Source organism: Amblyomma mixtum, chromosome 3, assembly GCF_055824585.1.
Source record: "Amblyomma mixtum isolate Tamu chromosome 3, ASM5582458v1, whole genome shotgun sequence".
In the NCBI taxonomy this organism is placed as follows: Eukaryota; Metazoa; Arthropoda; class Arachnida; order Ixodida; family Ixodidae; genus Amblyomma; species Amblyomma mixtum.
The window spans coordinates 29,631,571-29,656,012 of record NC_143014.1 but is presented as its reverse complement, the minus strand read 5'-3'; the positions used below and the strand labels follow the sequence as shown (position 1 = coordinate 29,656,012).

At 46.4% G+C, this 24,442-nt stretch overlaps 1 protein-coding gene across 2 annotated transcripts in view; it reads left to right on the top strand.

Annotated features, from left to right (window-relative positions):
• Positions 1–605: 605 nt before the first annotated feature.
• Positions 606–24,442, top strand: part of LOC149349528 (uncharacterized) — a 33,361-nt gene continuing 9,524 nt past the window's right edge. The window contains exons 1-3 of one of the 2 annotated variants that reach the window (XM_089578501.1): positions 606–917; positions 19,416–19,543; positions 23,200–23,406. In XM_089578501.1, coding sequence (XP_089434627.1) covers positions 736–917; positions 19,416–19,543; positions 23,200–23,406 — 517 coding nt within the window. In that variant the 5' untranslated portion in view covers positions 606–735. Of the gene's footprint in view, positions 918–17,136; positions 17,609–19,415; positions 19,544–23,199; positions 23,407–24,442 lie in introns of those variants that run through there. The other variant, XM_089578500.1, reaches the window with a different exon arrangement.

Genomic DNA, 24,442 nt, shown 5'->3' with positions numbered 1-24,442 from the left:
ATCTTGGGAATACATAACGTAAATAAATTTAATTAAGACATCCAGCACTTCGGAACGAAAGGCCGGCAGTTATTTTCATGTCATTCGTTCGCTTTCTTCACAGCGTGTCTGTTTTCTTCGCAGCAGCTGAAGAAGCAAGCATGCAGCTGCAGAGCAGACCTAGCGCTGCGAGGAGGCATGCCCAGATATGCCGTTGCACCTTTGCTAAATGTCAAATGCGAGCAAGCAGATCAGAAACCTGCGAGTGACAGAAAACAATATTGACGCCGCTGCTCGAACTTTCGCCTCTTTCAATATTCAAGTTCCAGCCTCACATATTGCGTCGTTTGTGTCAGCTGGGCAGCGCGGGTATCTGCAGGAATTGAATACGGGGGTGCCTAAATTTCTAGAGGGGGGGGAGGGATTGTGAGCTTATACTTGCACAGTTTAGCGAAAACCCGTGCGTGCGTGCGTGCGTGCGCGCGCGCGCGCGTGTGTGTGTGTGTGTGTGTGTGTGTGTGTGTGTGTGTGTGTGTGTGTGTGTGTGTGTGTGTGTGTGTGTGTGTGTGTGTGTGTGATAACACTCGATGGTGCCCATATGTAAAAGATGATGGCGTGGGGCGGTTAAATTAACGATTGGTCGCGGCGCGCGAGATGACTCGGGAAGAGCAACCTGGATGGCACCACTTCCACCGCTGGCATGATGACTCCCAGGGGCTTATGAATGTTAAGTAGAGAAAGACCAATTCTGCATACATGGGAATTGGCGACTGCCTTCACGAAGTTAGCGCGCAGATCGGAAGGGATTCGGCGGCGGCGGCGGCGGCGGCTGAGCCATGCAGAGGTAGAGTTACCAGCTGCGTGACATCGGGTTGCACTACGCAGCACGCGCCGACTGCGTTCACGAAGTCAGCGGGCGGGCTTTCGGCTTCGCACACGTAAGCAGTCTGAAGTGCCTCTGCTGATTTTTTTTTTCTTCCATGCCTCCACGTAACATATATGTGTCCCTAGCTGTTCACGCGGGCCGCCGAAAGTCACTCCTTGCATTGCCCTGCCCCTCCTTTCTGTCACCCTGTCCCCGAGCGGCGATATCGGAAGGGCCGCATATTGCATCTACAAACTCTGCTCCCCTATTTCCACCCCACATAAGGGGTGGGGGCGGCACAGTGCACCCCCCTCCCTTTCCCTAATTTTTGACGCCATGCTTAGCTATGGAAGCCGCTCTGTGCTATAATATATGAAGGATATTTCACCGAAGCACCACGTGAAAAGCCTATTCAGTGAAAGTAATATTGCGAGCTGTACTTACAAAAAACAGGCTTAGCCGAACAGCTGCGGGAAGAGGCCAGCATCTTCTTCTTCTTCTTAAAACGTGGCCAAGGTGTAGTGGCATAAACAAGGAAAGTTCCATAGGCGATTACGACAATATATTAGCGCCGCCCAGCATTAGAACCGTTCTTCGTCCTCCTCTTTTTCTGCACCCGTGGTCCAGTTTATTCCAAACACTGTGCACTTGACAATAGCCCGCTTTCAACTTTTCTTACATCTGCACTGAGCCTCTCCTTGCTACAGCGGATTTTCACCATTTGGCATTCCCTTGGAGTGTCCGCTTATGCAATTCACGGCAATGCGAGGTGTCCATGCATGACCCTCTTGGGTTGCAGAATACCACGCACGATTAAATCTTTATTTGTGCCGATCGGGCACAAATGATTTGTCTGTGAGTCATGTGTTGAAATTGAATCACTTGATCACTTTCTCCTCTCCTGCCGGAGGTTTGGTTCTCAGCGAAGAGCTTATGTGGACAAATGAAAATTGAAAATTGCATGGTTTTTGAGGAAAGGAAACGGCGCAGTAATTGCCTCGCTCTCGGTGGACACCCAGACCGCGCCGTAAGGGAACGGATAAAGGAAGGAGTGAAAGAAGAAAGAGAGAAAGAAGTATCGTAGTGGAGGTTTCCGGAATAATTTCGACCTCCTGGGGATCTTTAACGTGCACTGACATCGCACAGCACACGGGCGCCTTTGCATTTCGCCTCCGAGATCCCCCTCGCTCGTTTAGGGTTTCCTCTTTCTATTCCGTTTATCCACTCCTTTGGGGCAAGCGCTTGGGGATATGCCCTAAAACTAGTGTGCGGTTCTCTTCAGGATTATGGCATTGGGTCAGGAAGATTTCTTTGTTAGTTATAATTTTCTGAATTATTTGCGCTGAAATAAAAATTTCACCAGTAACTACCAAACTTAACGCCTATGTGCTTCTGTTTGAATCTGCAACGCACCCTGGCCAATCCCCCCCCCCCCCCCCCCCCCCCCCCAGCAGGAGCCAACAACAGCGCTCCATCGTCGTGACACGACCCTCCGGCTGCAAAAGCACCCCTTCCCGCTGTGCTAGGCTGGAAGCACATCAGCTCCGTGGTACGGCTTGAACCGAACATCATGAACAGCGACAGTCGCGAGGCAGCCGGTGAACGATGTCGGAAAATTTAGCGAGGCAATTTCGCAGGGATAGACAGTATTCATTGACGTCATGGCAGCCGCCATTTTGTTGTATGTGGAGCAGTGCGAAAGGACGCCCGCGTGTCTAAAGGGATTATTGCCTTCGGCTCTGGCCTGCACTGCTGAAGCTACGCGCTGGACAGCAAAATGACGCTCATGACTTCGGGTGAATGCCCCCTATAGCCAATGTACATGGAGAGTTTTTGAGTCCGACCCGGCGAGATGAACACCACAGAAAAACGGACTACCCCGGAGTGACATGCGGCTTCCAGATGCCGGTAATCTTAAACCTGCTTCTGATTGTTTTGTGACGTCCATGGAGATGCGGGCGCATTGGCGCACGAGCTCCGCTTACATGTAACAACTTCTGCATACCGTATGGTTAAGGCGCTAGCAGGTAGTATCGATGTATCCAGGCCCTATAGGACAATGTAGGGTGCCTGGTGAACAAAGGATGAACCGGAAAAAAGACAGCGGTATCACGGCGGGAAGAGCTGGAGGCGAGCGTAACATAAGGTAGAGCAATTGCCCAACCACTATGGTCCGCTCAGGCATACGGCCTTTGTGAAAAGTAAGAGCCCAGGCGGTTTGCCTTTGGGCCCACGCTCTGTGGATCAATAGGCATCGTTAGCTCGCTAGCATTCTAAATGCCTTGAAGATAAGAATTTACTGTCGTCCTCACCCCAGTAAATTTAGAACCTCCATGGATCCTACAGGAGCCACACAGCCTCGCTTAGAAGCTGTACTTTTGAGAAAGGCCATACATTGGAGAGGCGGTCGAGGCGTCCAGTCTATCGAAGCAAGCGATGATAGGCAGTGATCAGTGTGTGGCCGTTGGAACAGGAGGATATCATTGACGGCTTTTGCCGGTAATAACTAGCGGCATCGATCGATAAGTGATTGGAACACCGTTATGAAGGATACCCTCTTGCCGGAGAAAATCTGCAAGCATTGGTAGCGCAAGTTGTGGCTAATGGATTCGTTATAGCGTACATGGTTATATAATCAGTGACAACGGAAATCCTATTATCGTAGAAGAATGGCGTTGTGGGCTAGTTGTTTTCAAGATGAATCCTGTTATCACCTGAGCGGGACGCCGGAAAGGTACCAGCAGGTCGAGACCAAAGCGATATGAAAGTTCGGGTGAATCTTGTGACAGTGTGTTGCGTGTCTCCGGAGGGCCGCTATCTCCGGAGGGCCGCTATCTCCGGCGACATCTTCCATTTGTAGGACCCCGGAGGCGTTTGAGCGAGGGACTGTATGGCGCCAGGAATCGTCGGGTGTCGGGTGCCAAGGCTCATTAGGGATCCGAATGCCGACAGCCTGACCGTCAGCTTTAGTCGCACGCCGACAAGCATTCACCTGATCAAGCACACCCAGCCAGAGTGACAGCGGCGCCGGCCAGAGGATAAAAGGCCCGAGCCGGTGGCAAAATGCGGAGGAAGACGGGGAATGCCGCCCGCACTGACAGGAGGGAGACTCTCCAGCCTGGAAGGATCGACGAAATGGACGGGGAAAAGAACGGAGAAACAGGCAGTCAGTGGGGTGGCGAGCAAGTCCCGAGACGACACCTCTGGCGGCCGGTCCTCCGGGGCCAGAAGCGCCCAAGCCATCGGGGAGAAGCTGAGGCTGTGCGAACGAACAAGGCCAACTCCGCAGTCCCTCCGTTCCTTCCGACGAAGACTCCGGCGCCGACGCAGCGGCATGGAGCTTTGGCACCTCAGCCTCGGCATCATGCACTCGTTAACATGTAATTCTTGAATACATCTGTTTTGTTCCAACTGAGTCTAGCGGTGTCTCTTTGCCTCTCCGTCTCGTGTGGACCCGCGAAGTATGTGGGGTCGTTAGAATGTCAGCACTCCAGCAGGTGACGCAAATATCCTTTTCCTACCTTCACACAGGTCACAGGAGGCAACATAGCCTAGATAGCCGGCGGTGGGCAGACTTTCCATCAAGACGTGCGTCCGAACTGAGCCGCTAGGGCACCATGAACAGCAATTCAGGCATGTCGGAGTGGATAAGATATATTGCAGCGATACAGAGTACTCTCGCGCAAAATAAATGCTCCTATGGAGAAATGCGCTGGTTTTCTGAGTCGAGGCAACGATCGTAATGAGGGCGCGCGGCGGTGTTCGTGGACAATGTTGAGAAATTCTTAAAGGGAGAAGAGACAGGAAAAAACGTCAGTTTCAGTTCAGTCAGATGCCACAACACGGTGAGGAGACAATCAGCCAATGTGGTGCCGACGCCCGGACTTGTACGTGACGGTGAACGAATACTCTTGCAGGTGCATAGTCTGACGACGAAGCAGGCCCGTGGCGTTCTTTTCTTTAGCGAAGGAAGCCAGCCAAAAGCACGGTGGCTGGTCATGGCCTTGAAATTCCGACCGAACAGGGAATAGTGAAAATTGGCAACAGCCCGAGCAAGCGCCAAGAATCATATTCAGTGGTGTTTTAGTAATACATTTCGCTCGGCAGCTGGCATTAGTAATGGCGAGTTCGTAGTCCTGCTGTTATTTGGCTAGAACAACACCGCACTGTGTCCGCAGGCTTGGATGAGAATATTAGTTTTGGTTGATGAATCGAAATGGACTAAAATTGGTGGCAAGATTAGCAATGTGATGATCAACGAAAGACTATCGCCCTTGTGCAAGTAAAATGAAAATCTTTATTCAGGTTTCTTTGTGGACGGGCTACTTATGACGGCGAACTGTTCAACTGAACGGCGGAAATGCGAACAAATGCCAGAAAAGTTCCGGGTATTCTTCGTTGACTGGGGTGGTGGTGGGGGTGAAAAACATTTGTTAACCATTAAATCGTTACTGAGAGGTTATTGGGTTGGGTCCTTACTGGCCCCCTTCCCTCACAATAATACGTGGAGCCCCTATTCCGGGGCTCATTGGCAAGCAATTACGTCGCCCGCGTCCATTGAACCAAGGCTTTTGGGTCTTTAGGTCTTCACAGCCGAGTAGGACCGCCTTCCAGTCCTCTCTGGCAGGGTTGAGGGGATAGATGGGTTTGATTGGCACGCCCAAACCATGCGGAAGGTGTCAGCCACCTCCCCACAGAGCTGGCACGTGCCATCAAAGGATGGGTCGAAATGCTTAAAGGGAAGCTGAAACGGTTTTTGAGAATTCGACGCACTTGGTAGACGACGTACAGCAACATCGCCTAAGGAGCCTGCCTTCCTTTGCTGCAGGTTGGTGTCAGTATATTGTGAATTTTCAGTTTTGCATTTAGTCGTCGCTGCTGCGAAGTTTCTGGTGTATTTCTGGTTTTTTTTTTTTGACCGCCAAGTTTCTGATTGCTTTCTTGTTTGCTTGGCCCAGTTCGGTATTGTACGTCAAAGATGTCGAAGGATCTTGCAAAGCTAAAAGAGGAATTGAAAGCTGAGTTTGCTAAATATAGGGAGGAACATAAACAAGGGATGAAAGCATTCAGAGAGGCAATGGAAAGAGACTTGAGGAACGAAATCCGGGAGCTGCGTACAGAACAACGTAGCATGACGGAGAGCCTTGAGAAGAGGCTGGAAGCTGAGCGACTAAGAAACACATAACAAGAGAAAGAGAACAACAGGCTAACTTTGAAATGCCAGACACTTGAAAACAATACGACGGACTTAGAAAAAAGACTGGTTCATTTGGAACAGTACTCGCGTAATGCGAATCTTGAAATCAAAGGTGTCGTTGAAACAGAAGATGAAAGCATCATAGACATTTTGTCCCAGATTGGAACCGCACTCAATGAACCTATCAATGAGTCCGACATTGAAGCCTGCCACAGGGTACCCACGCGCACTTCAGGCTAGAAGAGTATCGTTGTGCAATTCAGATCCCGCGCAAAGAGAAATGCAACGCTGAGAAAAACGAGGAAAGTAAGGCTTAACAACAGTACCCTAGGTCTAGATGACACGACTCCTATCTATGTTAATGAGCATCTTTGCGGGGGGGCAAAAAAACTTCTTGGAATGGCCATTAAAAGAAAGTATGAATGCAAGTGGAAGTCGATCTGGACCAACAATGGAAAAATCTTTGCTAGAAGGACCGATAACTCAGAAATCATACAGATTTCTGAAGAAAGTGATTTGGCGAAGTTGTGGTGCTCCTAGCGACATTCAGGAATCAAACTAGTCCATCAAAATGAAATACCACGAACTTGCCCTTCCCTCTCTTCTCAGGCTTCAACCCCAGTCACGTCTTTCTGTTTTGCACTTAAACACTCGCTCTGCAGAAAACAAAAACGATGACATTCTAGATTTTCTTAAGCAATTCCACTTCGACTTTATATTCTTATGCTGACTGAAACCTGGCATAATAACCACAGTGAAATGCTAGACCTGCTTAATCGACCAAATAGACGAGGAGGGGGTGTTGCCATTTATATTGAAAAATGCCGAAAATGTTATATGATCCCTGAATTTTGCATAACAAATGAAAACTATGAAATACTGACACTAAAACATAATTCTGAAATCATTTCTGTAGTGTACCGACCTCCCAACGGAAATATCGCACAATTTATGAACTTCTTTGAAAACTTTTTAGATTATGTTCGCGTCAACAAATTACAGCTCATATGGGGGGGGGGGGGGGTGATATTAATATAGACATGTTAGAGAATAGTGTCACTGCACGTGACTTTGCCGCCATACTTTGGTCAACAGGTTTTATTAACTTGATAGGATCCCCAACTCGGGTCACACCATCTACTTCATCTTGTCTTGATCTCTTGATTACAAATTTTGAATGCATTGTTTTGTACGCTGGAACAATCGCATATGACCTCAGTGACCACTGCCCTGTGTTTATGTCTTATAGAGGAGAAACTAAATACAGAAACCGTCAAGATCAGTCCTACACAATACAGTATATCGGATGAGGCCCTTGAATTTTTCAAATGCGATATTAGTGCCCATGACTGGTCCTTTTTATTCGACATAAAAGATGTTAATAATGCTTATTCACAGTTTATCACAGTCTTTTCTGAAATATATGCTAAGCACTTCCCCTTTAAGAACATCAAGCAAACCAAACGAATAAGGAAACCATGGATCACACCGGAGCTCAAAAGGATGATAACCCACAAAAACAAGTTGTAACATACTTTATTAAAGAATCGCTGTCCTGATTCTCTAGTCTTGTTAAAAAAACAAGAAATAAGTTGAATACCGACATTAGACGGGCTAGAATAGAGTATCATCGAAAGCTATTCTCTGACATTGGAATGAAAAGTTCAAACGCTGTCTGGAAAATTGTGAACAACTTGATGGGCCGCAATGCAAAAAGTGCGCCACCTGAACGAATACTTTACTAAGGCCGGGAATTATCTTGCCAGGCACTTGCTGACCATTTTAACAATTTTTAGAGCGCAGCTCTTTGGCGTCCGTTCCTGGGTTTCGCGTCGTCGTCGGCGTCGGCCTCGTAACCAGCTCCGCCCCCCTTTCATCCCCCCAGCGCTATCGGCGTCAGCGGCATCAGTCAGTCGCTGCTATCTCTTCCCTCCTCCCTTTATCGTGTTGTCCGCTTGCTGCGCGCGCTTCTGCCCCCATCGTTTGCCGCTGGGTGTACACGCCGCCCCCCTCCCCCCTCTGCCTGCGAGTCTTCGGTTGTCAAAGCGCCGGCTCGAACTTAATTCCTTTCTTCGCTCCTCCTCCAATGCAACCCCTGTGCGGTGGCAATCAGAGAGCCAGATCGGTGGCGGCGGATCTGTATATGTGCACCGCCCGAGCCGAAATTGCGAATACGTGTGAAAAATAAAAAAAAAAATTCTGTGATAGCGCATACATGTGTTGCTCGATTTCTTTGCCTCAATCTATCGAAAAGGTGAAACAGCTTATTTGCTGCGCTCAAATTTCGCATTAGGAAGTAACGTAATCGTCGGTAATTTTTTAACTGTCCATGAACCAATGGCACAACTGCCTGAAGTTCCCTCATCTCGTACCCCCGTCGAAAGCATTTTTCTTGAGCCCACCGATGAAACAGAGATATATAGTACAACCTTTATGAATCTAAGTAATAGCAAAGCATTACACGTTGATAATATCCAGATAAAATCAGTGAAACATGTACTACCTCTTATAGCGCCGGTGCTTGCACATATATTCAATTTGGTGATTGAAACGGGAGTTTTCCCGGAAGAGATGAAGAAAGCAAGGATGATAGGTGTGTTTAAGGGCGACGATAAAGGTGTAGTATCAAACTATAGACCAATATCTGTGATTCCGGTTTTTCCGAAGGGGTTAGAAAAAGTCATCTTTTCCCGTCTATCGAAGTTTTTCAACACAAAAGGAATCTTGTATGATGCTCAATTTGGTTTTCGAAAGGGCAATTCAACCGAAACAGCTTTGTCAACACTCAAGGAAACTATACTGCGAAACATCGAAACAGGCATTTTTACTCTAGGACTTTTCATTGATTTCAGCAAGGCTTTCGATTCCCTTAACCATAAAATTTTAACTAACAAACTTTCTCAGAATGGAGTTCGTGGGATACCTCTTAACCTCATGGTCATACTTGAATAATCGGCAACAATCTGTTTATATAGGGAGCCATCAGTCTTCTTTTTTACCATTAGAAAGTGGTGTCCCCCAAGGAAGCATTCTTGGCCCACTGCTCTTTAACGGCATTGTCCAGATTGATGATACTGCGAAATTTATTATATACGCAGACGATAGCAGTATACTTATCTCTGGCCCTGATGTGAACAATCTAATACAAAAGTGCAATGCAATACTTACGACACTGCAGAATTGGTCTTATTCTAATTGCCTCCTAATAAACCCTACAAAGACTAAGGTAATAATTTTCCGTGCAAAAAATAAGCCAGCTCAACTACTACACGTTCTTAAATACGCAGGTCAGGAAGTTCAAGTTGTAGATAAGCACAAAATCCTTGGCGTTACATTTTCAACCCACCTCAGTTGGGATTGGCATGTAGATAATATATATATGTAAAAAGCTTTATTCGATAGCCAGAGTGCTATTAAGATGCCGATGGCTTCTCCCTACTCAGATAAAAATTCAGGCTTGTCATGCTCTCCTCGGTTCTGTCTTGAATTACTGCAACTCTGTTTGGGCGACCACTACAAAAACAGATATAACAAAAATACAGATTCTGCAGAAGAAAATGATTCGTTATATCGCTAATGTTCCTTATCTCTCCCCGACGCGAACTGCTTTTCAGAATTACAAAATAATTCGCTTTGAGCATATGTATGTCTTTCGAATTTTGCGCTCATTTTACCATTCTTCTCCTGCCTTTAGGGATTTTTAAATAAATACTGCACATTTAAGATCCCCATCAAGCCAAACCTCCACTCGAAACACCGACCGCTGGTTTATACCATACTTTCGAAATAATTATAAACTACAACCACTAGAACATAACTTACCGTCTATTCTTAACAAATACCTTTCTTTAGCTAATGTTACCTAAATGAGCTTAAAACGTACTTTGTTTATTGCTGGGTTGTACGTACCTCTGTAAACTGTTATTATCACCCAAGCATACTGAGTGTTCAATTTGTGGCTTGTGTTCAAGTTTGTACCTGGTGTGGCTGTAGAAATTGACTTATGTACTCATGTTAAACTTGTTACTAATATCTCTGCACAATTTCATGTTGCTTAAATATTATTGTCAAATCACAATCATCCTAGTTATATGCGTCTCATCGTCTACTGCCATTATAGAGGTTCCTGGGCCCAATCAAGCTGTTTTACTAACAGCTTTTAGCCCTGTAACCTCTGCAGGATGTATTTTTCTGCAAAAATAAAAGTGAATTGAATTCAAGATTTCGAGTCCAGCAAGCTTCTAGATAAACCATGCAAAGTATTTTTGCACTAGCATTTAAAATGGTGACATAATCGTCGATTAAAACCGCGACAATGTTTAGCCTTCTCCTCACTACGCTGGAGGAGTGCGAGGAAACTCGGCAGTGACGTCATTGTTGCGGAAATTTCAGATGTCCGCTGCTTACGCCTCATGCTGCTGTGCGTCGCCAGATGGCGCCAAACAATGTGTCGTGAGCTTCACCTTCGATGGTGTCAGTTTTCTTCCATGGAATAACCGTTTCTTCGCTGGAAACGTAGTGCCGTCATACGTGACGTCATTGTCGAGTCTCCTCTTCCCGTCGCTGTGCACTTCGGAGAAGCCTGAACGCCGACGACGACTTTATTCGGCGATTACGCCACCATTTCAAATTTTAGAGCAAAACGATTTCGCAGGCTTTACCAGCACATTTCGCAAATTCGGCAGCCTTAAACTCATTGAATTCTAAAACCGCATCAGTTGCCCTTTAAGCACGGCCGTACACAATACAGTGTTGGTGAGAATTTTGATGAAAAGGCGCTCGTCAGCGCGATCCAGTACCTTACAAAGGGCCGGGTAGCGTCGGTGCTCCTCCTTCTAGTAATCGGTGATGTCTTTGAATGTAAAGGCCAGATTGTCTGATTGGTAGTAGGCTGCCAAGGACAGTGAGATAGCTGGCCTAATTGGCATGTTCGTTTCCCCGGAGTCCCTGGTGACCGGGGGCCAAATCAGGTTACGCGGAGTTGGATCTACGTATCGGCAGCTAGATGCAGTATGCGCCTGGCAAGCGGGAGATCCCACCCCAGCTCGTAGTTCCGAAAGGACCCTCGCGAGTCGGTGATGATGTATTTCGACTTGGGATTAGGAGAGCCAGAACAATGGCAATCACCTCCGCGTGTGTTGCGCTGTAGTCTTTGAAAGTGAGCCCGTTAACTGCTGTGTGGTGTACGACTGTGGCCGTGTACCACCCCCCGTGGTGTGGGCCGGCAGCGTCCACCTACAACGCACACCTGTTCTTGGTGACCATGGTATCGCTCCAACGCTTCCGCGCGCGCCGGGCGACGACCGCTAAGGTCTTCTCTGGACATGATGCGGTGAAGGGGTCGGACCCGGAGGGAGCGTCTCCAGAGTTTTGGCACTCTCACCTTTTCCTCAATGTGACATTCGTGTTCGATGTGTAGCCGGTCCAAGAGGCGGCGACCTGACGTGGTCTGTTCAAGGCGCGTGTATTGGTTGACTAAATGGGAATCTGTGGCCAAAGAGCGCCACGGCACAAGGTATTTTCGCCTACTCAGGGTGGGGTCAGAGACCCATTTCCCAGGCGGATGCTAAAACCACTAGGCGCCACCGCTGCGGTCGACGTGAGGATTAGACTGCGACGCGTCAGCCGAACTGAGGCACAAAGGCAGGCAGCTAAATAGCATAACGCTGCAGCAATGCATGGAACGCGCCAGAGATGACGCGAAGAGCAGAACGAAGTCCCTATGTAAAACACAGTGTTTGTTGTTTGGGAGGGATGGTGTGTGTTGTGCGGTATCAAATTTAGAATAGTTCTGTAGGACGTGCTCTGCAGCAGTGCCTGTAGCCCATCGGTTGTGACCGATGTTACTTGGAATTATTTTTCTTGTAATCGCGAAGACTGGAGCTGGTATACTTGCCGTCAAGAATGGTGAATGGGAATTGTTGGCAGCATTCTGAGAAGGACCTCGGGGCTATTCCTGTCTGCTTTGCCGACACATGCTGCTGAGCGAGGCCGATCCCGTGAACTCCTGATCCCGGGGCCGATCCCTATATATGCACCCCTATGGCATTGGAACTTCCCTTCGCTACAGCGTTCTTCATTTTGGCACGTAAAAATCTTTTCGTAATTATTCTCCCCTGCCCGCCGTCGCAGTTCTGCACTGTGAATGCTCACCCATTGTCCGATGCGATCGATCACTTTTGTGTTCTCGAACACTTTGTGGTTCGTGATTTTCTCGGCGCCACAAGAACTATCAAAAGACGTGCCGCATGGCGAATGGTGCAAAGAAAAAAAGAAGCCCGTGGAAAATAGCATGCGTTTACTACAATGTCCACCTTATTTCACTGCAAGTGTGCATCGTCCAGACAGGAATGAGCTCACTCAAAGCAGTGATGTCAGGTGGAATCTCGGCTTACCGCAGGTGCACTTTCGCATCATTTTCTGATGTCACTCGAGTGCTCAGGCGTCTCAGCCGGCTGACTAGAGGTATTTGAGGCGACATTGCTCTGAAAAAACGCAAGCACCACGTCAATAGCCCTCACGAAGAAAGAGTTATCATATTTTGTGAAGAACACGTGCGTCATGATTGCCTGCTGTCCTCAATAAGAAAAGGGAAAAAAGCGCATTCCCTTCTGGGCTGCTCTCATGCATCGCTCTTCTGTATTGAGTAAACGTCAGTTCATTTTTAGCACTGTTTCCTGTGCACACCATTCTAACTGATCCGTCGTGTTTTCAAGCCCGTTATACCATATTTACACTGCTCGAAACCTGCCGCATCTTTCTTCAGGTATGCAGGACGAGCATGAGCGGCCGCCGGGTGCGGAGCGAGCAAATTGTTTTTCTGTCACGCGCACCCCTCCTCCTCACCTCCCTTCGCATTGGACGCTGCAGCGGCTGTGCTCCGCCTCGCCACATATCACGCTCGCTTCAGGGCTGGAAACGGAGAAATGCAGTCACTGGCCGAGTCATATATGATGGAAATGGCGCCACGAATGCCACATTGGTTCCTTGTTTACAATGGAATGGGCAGTCCGTATTTAAATGTGGAAGATACGCCGTAGCGCGCGCGTGAATAAGTGCCTGACATGCTTCCATCAGGCATATACCGATAGCGTTGGGAGATGTGTTGCGATTCGTCTGCCGCGCACGTGGTTCACCACGGCGGCTAGGTAGAGCAATGCAGAGGTAGAATTGTCGTCTGCGTGGCATCATGTTACACCACGCCACAGCGCACGACGACTGCGTCCGCGAAGTGAGCGGGCGGGCTTTCGCCTTCTCACGCGTAAGCAGCGTTGTCTCTGCCGACTTTTTTTATTCCCTTTTATTCGCATTATTGCAGCATTGCTACTTCTGTGCAACCTTGTTACCCGTGTGCTCTTTATTTATTCCTCTAATACTTTTTTTTTAGGCAGCGGCTTTTCCCCCTCAAAGGACCTCCCCTCCAGCCAATGGCGTCGGCCGATTCTCATTGTCCTGCTAGCGTGACAATGCAGGGAGTGGCAGATGAAAGGGAATGGTCCTCTCCCTCCGTAGTCGAGGATAGACCCCTCTCTCCATTGTGGCACCGCTCCCTGCATTGTCACCCTAGCAGGGTCACGAGAATCGGCCGATGCCATTGGCTGGAGGGGGGTTCTTTGGCGGGGAATAGCCGCTGCCTTCTTAAGTCGTATCCGACTATAGTTATGTTTAGTATATGGTTGTATTCAGTTGTTGTCTCGCTTGCTTTGCACGCCTATTCAAGCTGCCCTAGCAGCTTTTATACAGGCAACCCTCCAGAAATACTTCCTAAAATAAAATAAACAGAGTAATGCGTCTCTCCTGATAACTATAGTGAGTGGACTTTCCGGTTTTTTATTTGTTGAAATTTGACGGATTTTTTCCTTTTTTTATTTCAGAATACAATACTCGTTTTTTTTACATTGTTTGGTGAATATCGTTGGCTACTAATTCTATTCTTTTTTCCGTTAGCAGCCGCGGTGGCTCAGCGGTTATGGTGCTCGGCTGCTGACCCGAAAGACGCGGGTTCGATCCCGGCCGCGGCGGTCGAATTTCTTTGGAGGAGAAATTCTAGAGGCCCGTGTACTGTGCGATGTCAGTGCACGTTAAAGAACCCCAGGTGGTCGAAATTTCCGGAGCCCTCCACTACGGCGTCTCTCATAGCCGTAGTCGCTTTGGGACGTTAAACCCCATAAACCAAACCAACCATCTTTTTTTTCGTTAAATATGTGTGGTGAAAAATTACGTAGAGCTTATCTTGGCCTATATATTATCACGCCTAGTTAAGGCACCAGTAATTACTGCACAAATCATCATCATCATCAGCCAGACTACACCCACTGCAGTGGCAAAGAATTTCTATTGAACCGAGCTGTTGGGCTCAATGTCGGAGAATTGAAGTCAGAATACACAAGACTGGGAAGTAGGGGCACACCACAGGGGGCAGTGCTGTCCCCTTTGCTCGTCAACATTGCCCTATTGCTGACGACATTATGAATTGGACCTGCGGAGAGTCAACTGGGAGCATACAGGAAATACTACAACGTGCGGCGAATACCGTGCAACAATACGTGTGGACTCCAATGCGCACTCAGCAGATCGCAGTTACTAATATTTAAGAAGAAAGGAGACTCTGACCCTGTTATATTATATGTGGGGGTAGCGCAAATTCAAGAGGTACCACTTGCGAAAATCTTAGGTCTGTTAATAGACAGCAAGGGCAACAACGCGGAAGGGATTATGTGATTGCAAGCAACAACTGAACAAGGGACAAGAATGATTAGTAGGGTATCAAACCACAAGCATGGACTTCAATAAAAGGAAACCATAAAGTTAATACAGGCTTTTATTGTGAGCAGGATCCCTTACACAGCACCATATCTGAAATGGAAGAAAAGTGAGAGGAACAAGTTGGACGTCACAATACGCAAAGTGTATAAAAGACCACTTGGTATCCCGGTCAACACAGGAACAGAAAGACTACTGAACATGGGCATTCATGTAAACGAAGTTATTGAAGGCTACACGATATCGCAGAGGATACGGCTATCAGGAAGCACGACAGGAAGGGACACACTCGTTAGGATAGGGCTCCCATGCATTTGGTCTACGGAGAACAGAGAGCAACGGAAGACCAGCTTAGAAGCAAGATCGAAGTGCAGACCATTCCGAGAAATTTGCACCCCGAATTTCAAAGGAAAAGAAGAAAGGCTAGGGCGAACGCCATGGAAGAGGATGGAAGAGGCAATTAACGTGGACGCGGCCGGACCGCTCAACGGGATATCAACCATAGCATGCACGGATGCGTAAGCGAAATTAGTTAATGGGGCATCAATTCGGTGCCAGGGAGTCACCCGGGCTAAGGAGGCGGTGATTGCTTTGGCGATAGTTTCCCGGAAGGCCTCGTGATTACGGACTCCCAAACTGCATGTCGTAACTATGCCAGAGGAAGGACTGGTAAACACGTAAACAGAATACTGAGAACTAAAGAAGATACAAACTTTAAATCCACAGTCATATGGACTCCAGGACACTCTGCAGATGTTGGAAACGAAGGCGCTCACGCCGCTGCCCGCGCGCCATTACCCTGGGTCTCCCGACATTCGCAGGAACATAATTATTCTGAACCACTATTAAGCTATAGGGATTAACTGCAACATTTGAGATTAACGAGGAAAGTATACACCGAACCGCACAAAAACCTAAAAAGGGAACAAGTGGTCATTTGTAAGGAAATTGCAATCGAATACATATATAAATCTTGACGATCCGCATTGCTCCTTCTGCGGTGAAGCGGCCGACATATACCATATGGTATGGGCCTGCCAGAAAGACCCAGCTATACAAAGAATCAATAACCCAACTGAGGTCTGGGAGGCGGCGCAGTCCAGCTCACATTCGGAAGACCAGCTTTCGCTGGTTAATTAATTAATTAGCGTTAATTAATTAAACCCCCGTGAACCATAAACCTTTACGAAAGCCTGCCTGATCATTTCGGGTGATTGAAGTCTAAGGTTGTCCTGACTCGATTATCGATTATCTTGGTAAATACCTTATAGGCAGCGGACAGTAAGCTAGTCTCCTTTCTTATGGACACGTCAAGGACCATGCATAACCAACTCGCCAGGGGCGTCCGGAAGGGAAGGGGGGCGGTTGCCCCCCCAGGAATTACGGATGTTATTTATGCCCTAGTAGAAAACAACTATAAACCTACCGCCTCTCCCATCCCTGGACATCAAGTCCCCCCCCCCCCCCCCCTCCCCCTTCCCTTGAAAAAGTTCTGCGGACGCCCTTGCAACTCGCCCATCAATTCGTGCTTTCAAACAACTTTATTGTAACGTTACAGACCAGCACAAGCTTATTTCAAGCATCTAATTTAAACACTGTTTCATGGCTTTTTTCCACATTTCAGGTAGAAATGATAAACTTCCACTAACAAAACTTTACAACTGTATACCTTGTGGCAGCCATAGATATTATGTATACATACTGCCAAAATTATTTTAGAAAACTTTTTAACTTCTTTTAAAATGCTTTCAGAAAACTACTGATTAACAATTCATCACTAACACTTTTGGGGGCACTGCGCATGGGTAGTGTATAAGCATGAACATATTTAGGGTAAAACATAGATCAGGTAAGCGCACGAGTGTGGTATTCTTTATAGTTGCGTTGTCACCCTTGTAGCAATCTTCGCGTAGAGCTGACTGAACGTGCTGGTGCACAAATAAGGTCCCAGCTGCTCGGCCTGGTCCTTCAAAATTGTTATTTTAAGGTTGTCTAATTGTTACAATTAAAAGCTTCAACAAAGTCAGAAAAACATTAGACTAACGTTTATAAGTAACGTATCAGTAACGTTAGAAAAAATGATATTAAGAGCATTCAATTAACGTTCGACTAAAAGAAATAACTCCATGTAGCATTGTGGCCCTAAACTGACCGCGACATTATCGCACTTCCAGCTGCCTCCGTCGTGCAGATGAAATTCAGCACTCATGCTAGCTAAAAGAAATTTTGAGCAATAATTTCTTGCCGATTAAAAATACCGCACGACGCGACCACCGCCCGCCCCTCCTGTGCGCGCTGCTGTCACGCGCTGCGCGCGCGCGCGCCAACGCATGAATCACGGCGCTCACTGGTAGCGGTTGGGAGCCGTCGACGGACGGCGGCAGCCGTCAGCCGAGCCGGCCGCCGAGTTTCTATGATTTCGCCCGACCACCGTCTGGAGTCGCGGCGGTAGTTGTCTCTCCTCCATGTCTCTCCCGCTGGTTGTGATGCTGGTGCGTTTTGCCGGTTTTGCTTTATGCGGGAACGACCGCACTCGGCGCGGAGCGCAGCATCAAGATGGCAGCGATGGCGACGTCTTCGAATGCCTACTTCAAGCACCGGTCGCGCACTCGCACCACAAACTGGGGTGATGTGGAGACCTACCAGCTGATTGAGCTGTGGCAGTCGTTCCGCTACGACCTCCAGCAGACGAAAAAGCGCCGGCCCATCTTCGAGCAGATGAGCCGACTAATGCACGGTCTGGGCTTCAAGAGGGACGCTAACGAGATCCAAGGAAGGATCACAAACCTCGCCTATTTGTACAGGTCAGTCCGCTGCAATTGCCGCTGCACTGCCCGCGCACATCGAACCTCCAATCGCAGCGTCATAGCGCGGACCGGCCGCGCGAGCCGAACATTCCTCGACCTGACCCGTATGCGTCCCTCTTTCCCCTGAATGTCACCTGTCATATTCTTGGCTCTGTTTCGCGTAACTCGTCTCATGTTTAGTGCGACGTGATTCTTCTCAATTCATGGTGTTGTTTTGACCTTCGATATTGACGTATATGTGTCTATGTGAGGTTGCTCATTTTTGGCCGGTTTCTTCGAAACGAAACAACCGACTGGTCGCAGTTTCCGTCGGTGTGTATCATCGTGCTCTTTTCTTTCTGGCGGTTTGCACCAATTTAAGTCGTTCCATTTTCGACGCGTTCGATCCCTGAAGTGGAATTTGACGCGTTCGATCGATTGGAGTGGAATTTGCGCGCTTCGCAGCGCTGTTGATTGAGTCACTCTTCTTGTAGGAGTTGGCCGCATTGTGAAATTGTTTTGCTTCTCCGCTTGTCTGCTGTCATTTGCGCATCGCGGCGCGAGCTCTTTGCAGAAATAGCGTCGTCGAGAAATGTTTCGTTTGGCGAAGAACATTTGCGGGGCACACGGATCTGCTGCTGTCACGCGCTGTTTTGAAAGCTAGGAGTGCTGCATTATAAGTTCAGATTAAAAACCCTCTCGATGTCATGCGTGCGATGCGTCTTCTGCAGTTATTCGTTGGCGGTCTAGGTGGTTTTCATGTTGAAGGTGTTTTGCGCTTTGCCAGTTCGAGAAAAAATCGTGTTTATTTCTGTCACGTTTCCTGGGCACTTGCCTGTGTACGGCAGCCTTACCAAGTGGGGATAGCTGAGAGTTAAACTGATTTATGCCCATTTCAAGCTGGTAGCAACTGGTTCGACCAATTTGTTTTGATTCTGAAAGGCTACAGTTGTAAAATGCCAATGGTCCATTCAGACCGTTTGAAGGTAGTTTTATTTATATTCAAGCAGGCATTGAGTGTACACCTTGGTGTCAATTGTATCTTTATGCAATTACATGAACTTTTTAGAGGAGAAAATATTTATCTCGGATCAGCTTTTCAAGCTGGATTATGGTGGAGTGCCTCAAGTGAGAGCAGACAGAGACAGACGGAAACTGACTGCTGTCAGCTGAGTGTTGTGCCATGAGACAGCCTGAATTACCGATACTTTCACCTTTGTGGAAACTGTATGCGTCTCTTCTTTCAAGCAGTCTGGTATGAATCGGTTTGCTGCGAAGTGTCTGTTATGTCAGTGCCTGTTTTTTTACCTCAATACAGGGGATGAAGTCTTGCTATGATACTATAAGTGCAGATTCTTTGGAAAGAAATTATATGGATGAAGTCATTTCTTGTGACTGCTAGTGTGTTTATGGATCTCACATCAGTCTTTTCAATGTTGCAAAATTTAGAATAAAAAAAGTGACTGTATCGAAGGAAAACTTAAGCCACTGCTGAGCCAGTGAAAGGCACCTTTTGAAAGCACGAACTGATGGGCGAGTTGGTTATGCAGGTATGATTGAAACAGTGCAAAGCCGAAGGCCAAAGAAGAGAGCGGAAGAAAGAAGGAAACGGACAACACAGGCACCTTTTGTTTCCAGTGCATACTTTTTGTGTGCATATCTGCACCGTTTCTGTGCATGTCTGTGCATATTTTTTGGTTCTGTTCTTTTAAGATTTCTTTTTTTTAATTCTATTGGTTTAATTTTTTATTTTTTTTAGTGTTTGCAAGTGAGATGTTGAGTGTATATTGCTTTTTTAGACATTACGTCCTCCTTTCCATTGCAGGCGCGAAGGCAAGCTACGCCTCGAGAACCCATTGCGATCACCTTGGAAATTCTGGGACAATGTACACAAAGTACTTCGGGGTGAACCACCACGTCGAACACCTATTCAAGCTCGCCAAATTTTACCAAGTACACTGCTCTTTCAAACACTATGTGTTTATTTTTGTGCATAATATATTTTTATGCTTCAGATTAATAATGCTGTGCATGGACAAGCTTCTGGGGGTGCATGATAGAAGATGGCTGACTGAAATGCCTCTAAGAACTGATCTGTCCAAAAGATAGGAGTTGTTGGTTAATAATGGTAAAATTTTACAGAGCTAAAACTGTTATACGAAGCTGTCCGTGGTGGATTCACAGTGTAGACCATCAACATCTGGTCACGTGACCAGCGCCAGGCACGTGACCGTGTGCTTGTTGCTATCATTGTGGTAGCCCAGATTGCTGTACAGTCTCTAGGTCTTAGCCATTAGCAAAAGACAGGCAGCAGCACAGCAGCAGCTTTCACTGACTTTAGTATAGAGGTGTGCGAATATTTGAAATTTTCTAATAGCAAATCAAATATCCTCATATTCAGTCCTCTGAACGAATCTTATGCTGCATATTCATGGTTATTCAAAATTAATCGAATTTGTTGTTAAGTTTTCAAAGAGTTATTTTTGAATATTTATAATTGGCACGAAGTTTAAATAAGGCAAGTTGCAATTTTATTCAACAACTATTCCAAAAACGGGGCCCACTCCAATACTGCACAGCATGCTGCTGCGATTGGTCTGCGCTGAATGGAGAGTTCAGCACCACAGCGTGACATTACTCATATGGCTTCCAAGATTGGGTGATGAGGCAGAGCTCACGCAGGTTGAGCAAACTAGCAAATCCTGCCTTGATGCCCGAACTCTGGAGTCTGTGGCTCATACGTACCTCTCGCCTCTGTTATCTAATGAGATGTAGCACTAGCTTGTTTGCTGTCCACTTAGTTATGAAAATTTGCTTTTGTAATACGTATGAGATGAACCACATAGAGTCATTATGTGATATCATGCTGCGTACCACTAGTCGAGATAAGTATTGCGTCTTTTGACAGTTGTAGCTTTATCTCTTTAATTTATAGTGCCATACAGCAGCGGTTCTGGTAGCTCTCAGCTGTGTCACACGATTATTTATTATATATGAATATTTTCACAGTGGGCAAATATTCGCAAGAAAATTTGATTCATATTCGATTCGACTTCGGGCTGCATTATTCGTATTCAGTTTGGATGCAATGCTGCACTGTTCGTATTTGATTCAGTTTTGGAAAAGTACTTTTCACACACCCCTAACTTAGCATGTTATGCAGCACATTGTAAACCTTTCGGAACTTTTTACAACCGATAATAGCAAGTTTATGCTTTTTGTACCATTGTAAAGCAATTTTGGAATTAGTAAACTTGCATCGCAAAATAGAGAGTATGCTTGTTTACTGTTTTCCATTTGGTGGATCGATCTGTGCAGTACAGCACTGGTGGCTGCATTTATATAAATTGTTAGTTAGGTTATTGTAAATTAAGTTCTTCAGTTTTACTTGTGCCTTTTCGAACTTTACATAGCCAATGTTGTGTTAAAGCTTTGGAGAAAAGGTTCTGGCTAAAGGGCTGAAGTGCTGCAAAGACACTAGAACGGAGGGGATTGAAAGTGCACAAATTGAAAGGTTTCAGCTCTTGCGCCTGTTTCTCCGGTTTAATTGTGGTTTGAGCAGTTTTCTTTTTTCTTTGTACAGGTGGCAAGCTTGCATATGTGTTAACTTCACACTTTTTAACTGTGACGCTTAGCCACTTCTTGTGATGCACTCTTCAAATGGAGATATTGAATGGGGCTAGGCACATTGCCCTAAATTTGTAGTGCACGTAGTCACATGGTTCTGAACACATTCTAAAAAGATAGCATCATTGATGCTAACAGTTGTGAGGATTCTCACAACAGGATTCTCCTGTTTCTGTTAATGCTTGATGAGTGACCAAGAATGCCAAGTGAGAAGAGTGCTCTTTTGATTGGCCATAAGTGCTGTGGCACTTAGGAATGAAAAGGCAGCTGTTCTCATTGGGGCAGAACTGACAGTTTGGATTTAAAATCTTTGAAGATATGCATAGCAGTGGAAATCTGCACAAACGGTGTTGAAAAATGCTAGGCATAAAACACAAAACATGCACTGTCCTACATTCATATTTTCTTTTTGGCTGGTGTGATACATTTTGTTATAGATGTGGGCATTTGTGAATTTTGTGAATTTGCAAGGAAGAAAAAACCCATTTGCTCACTCTTCTTTAGTGTAAAAGCGGGACCACAAATTGGTGCCAGCGTTTCAAATAAAGTGAGTGATGTTTTGTTAGTCAATGTCAGTGCTTTTTGGATCAGTAAATGGCACTGGTAACTCATCACATTAATGCAACGAGCATTTTTTCAGGAGCCTATGCTTTTCTTCTATTGATATATTTACTTAATGAGGTGAAAATATAAAACTGGAATTCAAATGGTGTCAGTTAAAATGGTTCACTGCACTATACCCGAGTTGAATGGTTTTACCCGAGCAGGCTTACTCAGAGTGGGCCTCAGAATGGTCTCTCTTCAGCTGGCGTCAGTCAGGATGGGCCCCAAAGAAGCCCAGCTCATATTGGTAGGAGCAAAACTGGTCCCTACGCCAAGTGTAGACTCTGAAACCAAATATTTCTTGCTGAAATTGCACAGCGCACAATTGTACCATCAGCAAGAAATGAAACGCGAACAAGACAACTCAACCACAAACAGCAAAATACAAGGCTTTTAGCCAGGCGAAACTCAGTACTTGCTTCGGTTATTTTAACTTTGAAGGCACGAAGACTCTTCTTTTTCAACCTCGTTTGTACTTCCTCTTCAGGAGCTAACACCTTGTTGTTTTTGTGCTGCCATTTCAGTTTTCTTGTTCGCGTTTCATTCGTTGCTGATAGTACCTTGACTGGTGTCGTAACCAGCAGAGCAAATAGTGAAGCCTGGCTCCATGTGGTTCCACGTGGAGTCACAGTGTCCAGTAGGTTCCTTGCTGGTACCAGCGAGAAATGTGCAATCCTCGGCTGCTCTTTACTGGTACCAGGGAGAACCCTTCAACTCCTCCTTTGCTTCTAAATGAAAGTACCTGCTCAGTTGTTTCGACCACAGCTGGATTTAAGTTGCAATTAGCTTCTGGGCTAGGACCATCTGCTTTCCCATTGGCCTGTAAATGAGGCCAGCTGCTGTCCACTTTGCTTTCAATGTTAGACCTTACCTGAGGCCAACAGATTTCTAGTTGGAACAAGTGGTCCTAATTGTTACCATCTGCAACTACTTGCATTCCCAGTTCAAGATTTTCACCCAAGCAGTTGTGTACGAGTGAAGGAAGTTTTCAGAGCATGGAAAAATTGAAGCAACTAGATTTCTTTACAACCGTTGCATATAATCACGAACTGGTAAGTTCAGTTTTGAGCTGTGCATCCATAAGCCTCGTAACACCTCTATATTTCAGTCAATGAAAAATTATATTTTTGTGCAACAAAAATTTACTTTCTTTACGAATTCAGAAGGTATTGCAGCAACCTGTGCACGGCACCTTCACTTGCTTATTACATGTGCTGCCCAGTGCTGAAATAATTTTATTGAGAGGATTTTAAAGTGGAATCTTCCAGGAGTATCTCTGATGTGTGCTAGGCAGTTTGAAATGAGGAATGTGTTGCTTGTGTAAAGAAGGTAGGGTGTGCTATAGGTTTTGCCTTTTCCTCCTCTTTTTTTTCCGCCAGAGCCAATGTCGTTGCCGAATGCAGAAGCACGGATGATTCCACCTGACACCACATTGACGGTCGTCAATGTTCCCCTCCCTGACATTTCTGTCGTCAAAGTAGACAACCCCAGTGTGCCTGAGAGCACATCTGCTGGCGATGGCCGGAAAAGCCCTCTTGATGAATCAGCGGCTGCCAATGAAGCATGGACAGACCAGTCTGCAGCTTGTAAGAGAATGTCACCATTTTTCTCTTTCCATCTCTTCTTGTATTCTGCATGTTACGTGTAATATGTGTGAAGTGAGGTCGGTAGGTACTATAACTGGAAATCTCTGCTTTTACTGAAGTTGAGCAACCTTGCACAAGATCAACAGTTTGAAAACCTTAATGAATGGCTGTACAATGCTGAGCTCAATGTGTGTGGTAACATTGTTTGGTGTGAAACGTAGAGCAGCATATTAAAGGAGCGATTACTCACTGGCATTAACCCAAGCGCAGCCATACGGCTACAAAGGAAAGCTATACGGCTTACACAACTTTGTAGCTATACGACTTCATAGTTAAAGAAAAATTCATCCTGGTCTGGGGTTTGCCTGGTCAGGGGTTCGATTTGGCAGAGCGACTGCGCCGGTGAAGTGGTGGCCCCGGGTTCGAACCCCGGACGAGGACGAATTTTTCTTTAACTACGAAGTTTCTGTGGAAGCTGTATAGTTTTCCTCTGTAGCCATATGGCTGCGCTTGGGTGGATGCCAATGAGTAATTTGCTCCCTTATTACAAACTTACTCCACCTTGGGGATTCCCGTAAAGAGTTGACCAAAGCGGCATACTTACTCAAATCTAAGGCAACAACAAAAAAACCCTCGAATGTAGGCCGACAAAAAAAGGACTAGCCAAAACTGAAACAACGTGTTTAATAATAGGTCGTGTCAATACTTACTATGAGCCCAACTGAATATTCATTCAGTGTTATCTTTGGATAATTTGCAGTTGCTTTTCGCTTCCCACAACACCCGATTCTTGGTGTTATTCAGCTCTGTTACTTCAGCTTCTACAGCATCACGATGGCCTCTTTGCAGTCCTGAAAGTTCCATTCTTGCCGCTGAGCTGAACGGAGCATTCATTGTCTTCAACGACATACATTTGTTTTGCGCACGCCACGCTCTCTCTGCGCTAGAAGCTTAAATGGACTGTTCACTGCTGATTATGCTTTTGGGTTTAAAATCAACAGTGTAGTGACACCACTTAGTTGCAATCATCACATCG